This window comes from Salvelinus sp. IW2-2015, linkage group LG4p (genome assembly GCF_002910315.2).
Source record: "Salvelinus sp. IW2-2015 linkage group LG4p, ASM291031v2, whole genome shotgun sequence".
Lineage (NCBI taxonomy): Eukaryota > Metazoa > Chordata > Actinopteri > Salmoniformes > Salmonidae > Salvelinus > Salvelinus sp. IW2-2015.
The window spans coordinates 14,391,828-14,398,693 of NC_036841.1; the positions used below are offsets into that span (position 1 = coordinate 14,391,828).

The window sequence follows — 6,866 nt, forward strand, 5'->3', positions numbered from 1 at the left end:
TGACATAGAGTCCAATAAGTTAACATCAAAGTACAGTTTCATTCTGACTGCCCATTAATTATTGGTATAATCTTTACAAAAAATATACAGCTACCTTCTCTCTCTTTGAGAAGAGCAGTGAAGTAAAGGGCAGCGAAGGTGGGGATGTCCTTGGGCTGGTCTCGCAGGACCTCTCGAGCCAACCCCTCCAAGATATTGCCAAACCCACGTGGAACCCGAAGGTGAGTGTTTGAAAAAGGCACAGACATCGTCCTTGGTCAAACACAGGTCTGCAAACGCGTTACAGTAATTTGGATAGATAGATATTAACTGCAATATTGGATTTTATGTTACTTTTAAAATGTATTTATTTTGACAACTTTATCCTGGTAAGTACTAACTAATGTTGTGAAATTAACGTTTGTTAGCTAACTAACGTTAGCTAGCTACGTTACCTAACTTTCTTAAATGTTTTAGTTGGCTAACTTTCTGCAGTGCAACATCGGATGTAATGCTAGCAGGAGGCGGCTGCATGGAGTAATACAAATAACATTGAATATTACATTACCTTTAGCTAATGTTTTTTGTTGTTGCCTCAAACAGCTTCGCAAAACGTTTGTTTTGTATCAGCAACAGTTGACGCCGGAGTGTTGATACTTGTTGCTAGGCAACAAGGCTCAGTCTAACTACGGTAACGAAAGAGGTTCAAACTGAGTGAGTGCGATAACAAATTACACATGAAACCACATGACACAAAAGTATGACTTTATTGGATGACAGTTAATTTAACTTTTTATACGGTTATAGATACAACTATACGGTTATAGATACAACAGTGACAGTCATGTCTCACTTGCTTCCTCTTGTTCACTCTTTTATCCTTTCTCCTGGTTAAGAGTAGGTGATAACAGCATACTCAGAGTTCGTGCTCATCTTCCTTGAGACTTCCTGGGGCTGGACATGCAGTCTGTCAGCTGAGCGGGAGGCCTGCAGGTGGGATCTAGCTTCAGGGCCGGTGCTGGGGCCAGGGCGTGCCTCTTCTCTCCATCTCTGCAGGGAGGACATGAAACACACAGGATTCCATTTCAGGTGAGGTTTATATAAAGTCTAAACCTGTGACTGTGGTTGCATTAGCCAATAATAGTCATTATACAACCTCCGCTGACATATCACATTGAATATAGTGAATGTCGGTAGTATGGTCACATGTGGTGACATATGGTGGTGTTGATGTAAAATAATGTAGTGAGGTGTCGATGAATATATAATAATAATAGATCATATTTTATTTGTAGAGCACTTTCTATTTCACACAGAAATCACAAAGCGATTGTTTCCAATCCTCACCTCTCTATGGTCCCCCGGAGCCAGGTAGGCGATCTGTGTGAGCTCAGGTGTGCTGGCCCCTCGCATAGTAATCATGATGTCAGCGTAAGGAACCTCATGATCACTCTGGCAATCTAGGTCAAAACAGGAAATGCAATGTTTTGTATAGTAGATGTTCTTATTACACACCCAGCTTAGCAACTGAAATAAATGGTACATTCCATTAGCTTACCAGCCGGAGTTATTCGCAGTGCCACCCTCTCACAATTGGTTGAGCATGCACCTATAAGATATGAAGTAACCTATTAGAATTACAATTCACAACCTTGAGTGAACTGGTTGTGATAGCAATTTTGTAAAATTAAACAAATATTTACCTGATCCTTCTCTTGATGTCGTGCTGATAAAAGACCAATAAACAAATTCCACATAAGGAGTCCGCATACTAATTGCAATGAAAAGTGTGTTAAAATGCCTTAGCAAACATACCACATTGTATGAAGAAAAAAAACATACCCTGTACAGATAACAGCAGGGTTTCCTAAAATACACAAGAAATCACGTTAATGAAACATACTGGCCTTTTTATTTAATAACAACTTTGGAAAGTATTTTATAACATTTTTGATTCATAATTTGGGCCTGCATAATTGATTTTACAACATCTATAAGCACCTTTGCAATATCGATTGCGGCTCATACATAAGGAGACAGCCACGGCTGCCAACACCGCAGCCACAATAACTGTCACTGTTGCCAACACCTTGACGCCTGTGAATTTCTCTGTATTGAAGACAGCACAGAGACAATATTATCATTGAAACTCAATTTGCAACTCATCAGTCATTGCCTCAAACGGGGGGTTACTTTTGTTGTTTGCAATACATTTAAACATGTTTCACCTTTTCTTTTTAAGGAGTGGAATAGCAGCATTTTGTCTCACCGTGATCTATTATTGAGTCCTCATGGTTACCCAACGCTCTCACCGATTCATCTAAAACACCGAAAACGGTAGACATCAGGATCAAATAAGCTAGTGAAATATGCTGGGTTTATATTATTTTGTGCCGATGTCATTAAACAGCCTCAGAGCAATTTAAATTAGACTATTACAAAAAATTAGACTTAGGTTGAGTCTCAAATGGCACCCTTATTCCTTGTATAACTTATTTTGACCAGAGCCTTATAAAGTCTCAGTAAAAGATTCTCCTATGAGACTTACCAGTAGTGACCGTTGTGTCCAGGGCACTAGGTCGAGCTGGCAAAAGAAATACAATATAATTTAGTTACTGATGTATAAATAGATTCTCTTTTTGAACTTAATTAATATAATACATTTTAACACAATTCGTTTTTTGAGGTAAAATGATAGGGTAGGTCATTTCAACCTGTTTTTGCCTACCTTGTGCCTGCAGTGATACCAGACACTCTATCTTGCGTGGGAACTGTTCGCTTTCATGATCTTCAGAAAAGCAGGTATAGTTGTACTGAAAATCTTCTCTGGACAGATGTGGGAAATACAATGGTAGTGTGCAGAGGTCACCATTCTTTGTGACATTTTTTGTTTCCCCAGGCCTAGGACAACGAGGACAGTCTGGGAGTTTGATCCAGTGTCCACGGACAAATCCAGATGAACAGTTGTAGATGCAGTTCAATACTAGAGGTTCTCCAACTGCTGCACGGATGACTTCATGCTGTTTCTGCAGGTCGGTACAGGTTACTGAATTGAATGACAAAGGCATACATTAAGGCAACAATTCTTCAGTCAGTAGGCCTTGGATATAAATATATAGCTTGAGGACATTTGATTATCATCTTTTTGCCAGAAACCGAAAACACATCAAGTAAAAAAAGTAGAGGAATTTATTTTACCTTGGCTTCCCCAAATAAGCAGCAATGAGAAGTGGACTAAGGTTAGCATCCTGTCCAAATTTGTCCAGATCCCCTATGTTTCAACTATATGAATAGGTTAGCTCTAGGAATTTTCTTGATTAAAAAAGACACTTGCACCACTGGTGTCACAGTGGGATGTGCCATCATATTGCAGTATGTACCAGGTAGAAGGTACAGGAAGTGGTGTTCAACAGGATGCCTGATAAAAGTGTTCTTAACTTTCCATTCAAAACACCTGCTTTTGTAGATTTAGGCAATGGAAAGAGCCTTAGGAAACATAAAAACTAAACAGCATTTTAATATGCAATGACATTTGTATGGTTTTTACAGTGTACCCATGTTATTTTCTTCATTTTAATAGTAATTCGTTGCTAGACATTTCAAAAATAAAGTACTTCATGTAATGCTAATGTACAAATTTCACATATCCAATTACAGTTTTGTTTGTGTACTGTCTGTACTGTATGTAGCCGTCAACACAGATATTTAAATGTACATTATGGTTAAATATCCACAAGTCTTTTTGTGGGCTTCAATATCACCTAAAATAATATGATAAATTATACACATTTTTTCATCATTATTGTAGGCCTATAGTACTGTGACTTACAATGTCTACTTTTTGATACTAACAAACAATAGTAGGCTTTGTGTTCACGCCAGCACTGCACAACTGCAGCTAGAGATATGCACAGCAATTCACCCACTGCTGGAGGGTGAGAGAAAAAGGAAACATCCTACGTTCATTTTACCACAAGAAAAAGAATGCTTCATGTCACAACATTTTGAATAATTATATTTTGTCAGTCTAACGTTGTTGTCTTCTGACTTAATGTTTGGTACTTTGCACATAATGTAAGTTATACAGTATATACCTATGAGTGGTATTTAGGGTAGTTCTGTTGTACACAAACTCAACTCAAATCACCAATCAAAGGTACATCAGCATTATATCAGAAAGCTCAAACCGATGCATACTGTATTTTAACAGTATTTTATTGAGTGTGTCGGGGACAAAATACAAAACACTCTAGACACACAACATTTGCTGCTGCATTAGGCTGATAGTAACACTCAAAAGTCTATTAAAATGTTCCGCCCACGACTAATTTGATCCTTTCATTTAAGTGTTGCTTGGTAGGTTGTCTTTTGGCTCTCTGTTTGTACTGTTGGAAAGTAGGGATAGGGAAAACAAGGCCTTTCGAAGCACCAAAACAAATGAAACATTGTGCCCATGTCTCCAGCTTGGTGCAGCAGCTATTGATAAACCTATTGCAGTTTTGTCACTGCGTTTGTTCCAAAGCCTGGTGAAGAAGAGGATGATTGCATGTCTGAGTCTGACCTGCGTTAATAAACAGTAATTCGTTGCTCACTTTTTTACCTCGCCTTCACACTTAAGCTTTGGTTCATTTTAGGAACATCCTGAGTGTGAAGGTTACCGGGGTGTCATGGTTGATATTCCACATTGTGACTGGTGTTGCATAATATCAGGAAAAAAAACTGTGCATTCAGAACTTTCGATTGATTATTGGCATCAACTTTCTTAATAGGGCTTTTTAGTTTTCATATTGTGTCATCATGAATCCTTGATTCCCTCCTCAAGAATATTCAGTCTAGATCGAGAAAGAGACCTTGACTGGCATCGCTTTCTAGATGCATCGCATTCACTTTGAAAGTGCAAGGTAACAGGAGAGCACATTGAATACCAAAATATGACTGAACAGGAGGCCTCTTGGAATCAGGTTGCATCACGATTCACATTTCACTTTCAGTGACTGAGGTCTCAGTTTCATCCTTTGGATCAAACGGCCTCGTACCCTTTTGACTGCACTTGGCAAACAGAGATACAGATAAGCGGGTCAATGTGGAATTTATTTGACCATTTATTTAAGAATGTATGAGTGGTATAGTGTTGTTGGGTCTCAGTGTTATGGATCAATCCTCTACTGAAACAGCCTGCCCTTTCTTCAGGTATATTTTCAAATTGTTTTATATACAGTAGAACTTTACATGTAATACTTCTGTTCACTAAAAAGCTCCCTCACTTGACATACTGTGCAATACATTTGTTATCACTTAAAAATAATAATACAATAACAGCACTTTGTAAAGAGACAAACTTATGATGAATTATGTTTGACCTCTTTTTTTGTCCCTGACATTCATTCATATAGGGCTCACGGAAGTGAATCCTGATCTGGGCCTCAGTGTTGAGTAACACTGTAGCCCATGTCCTGAGGGAACTTACTTTTCAGCAGAAGTCTGAGATGATTGTCCTTCTGGAAGGTTCTCCCGTCTCCACAGAGGCACTCTGGAGCTCTGTCAGTGTATATTGGGTTCTTGGTCACCTCCCTGACGAAGGCCCTTCTCCCCCGAATGCTCAGTTTGGCCAGGCGGCCAGCTCTAAGAAGAGTCTTGGTGGTTCCAAACTTCCTTTTTAAGAATGATGGAGACCACTGTGTTCTTGGGGACCTTCAATGCTGCAGACATTTTTTGGTACCCTTCCCCAGATCAGTGCCTCGACACAATCCTGTTTCAGAGCTCTACGGAAAATTCCTTCGACCTCATGGCTTGGTTTTTGCTCTGACATGCACTGTCAGCTGTGGCACCTTATATAAACAGGTGCGTGCCTTTCCAAATCATGTACAATCAATAGAATTTACCACAGGTGGACTCCAATCAAGTTGTAGAAACATCTCAAGTATGATCAATGGAAACAGGATGTACTTGAGCTCAATTTCGAGTCTCATAGCAAAGTGTCTGAATACTTATGGGAATAAGGTATCTGTTTTTTTATTTGTAATACATTTGCACACACAAAAAAACCTGTTTTCGCTTTTTCATTATGGTGTATTGTGTGTAGAAAAATTTGGAAAAGTGGAAGGGGTCTGAATACTTTCTGAATATATATATATATATACTACCGGTCAAAAGTTTGGGGTCAGATAGAAATATCCTTGTTTTTGAAAAAAAAAAAACTTTTTTTAAAATAACATCACATTGATCAGAAATACAGTGTAGACATTGTTAATGTTAATGTTGTAAATGACTATTGTAGCTGGAAACGGCCAATTTTTTAAATGGAATATCTACATAGGCGGAGGCCCATTATCAGCAACCATCACTCCTGTGTTCCAATGGCACGTTGTGTTAGCTAATCCAAGTTTATCATTATAAAAGGCTAATTGATCATTAGAAAACCCTTTTGCAATTAGGTTAACACAGCTGAAAACCGTTGTTCTGATTAAAGAAGCAATGAAACTGGCCTTCTTTAGATTAGTTGAGTATTTGGAGCATCAACATTTGTGGGTTCGATTACAGGCTCAAAATGGCCAGAAACAAAGACTTTCTTTTGAAACTCGTCAGTCTATTGTTGTTCTGAGAAATGAAGGCTATTCCATGCGAGAAATTGCCAAGAAACTGAAGATCGCGTACAACGCTGTGTACTACTCCCTTCAGAGAACAGCACAAACGGTGTCTAACCAGAATAGAAAGAGGAGTGGGAGGCCCTGGTGCACAACTGAGTAAGAGGACAAGTACATTAGAGTGTCTAGTTTGAGAAACAGATGCTTCACAAGCCCTCAAGTGGCAGCTTCATTAAATAGTACCCGCAAAACACCAGTATCAATGTCAACAGTGAAGAGATGACTCCGGGATGCTGGCCTTCT

The 6,866-nt window shown here is 38.9% G+C and overlaps 1 protein-coding gene across 1 annotated transcript; it reads right to left on the reverse strand.

Moving 5' to 3' along the window:
* Positions 1-764: 764 nt before the first annotated feature.
* Positions 765-3,317, reverse strand: LOC139023537 (uncharacterized). Its single transcript, XM_070436864.1, has 10 exons — positions 3,178-3,317; positions 2,708-3,025; positions 2,528-2,563; positions 2,249-2,299; positions 1,981-2,088; positions 1,822-1,846; positions 1,683-1,705; positions 1,538-1,588; positions 1,327-1,439; positions 765-1,029 (listed from the first exon to the last, which is right to left on the reverse strand). Exons 1-10 carry the CDS (start codon positions 3,224-3,226, stop codon positions 871-873), a joined length of 933 nt encoding a protein of 310 aa, XP_070292965.1. The 5' UTR covers positions 3,227-3,317; the 3' UTR covers positions 765-870.
* Between the last annotated feature and the right edge of the window lie 3,549 nt (positions 3,318-6,866).

Bases quoted from the DNA above. Each gene is read 5' to 3' on its own strand.
- LOC139023537 (XM_070436864.1), bottom strand. From the start codon at position 3,226: ATGCTAACCTTAGTCCACTTCTCATTGCTGCTTATTTGGGGAAGCCAA. The intron at 3,026-3,177 runs GTAAAATAAATT...CATTCAATTCAG, and splicing joins GCTTATTTGGGGAAGCCAAG to TAACCTGTACCGACCTGCAG. The intron at 2,300-2,527 runs GTAAGTCTCATA...TCGGTGTTTTAG, and splicing joins GGACACAACGGTCACTACTG to ATGAATCGGTGAGAGCGTTG.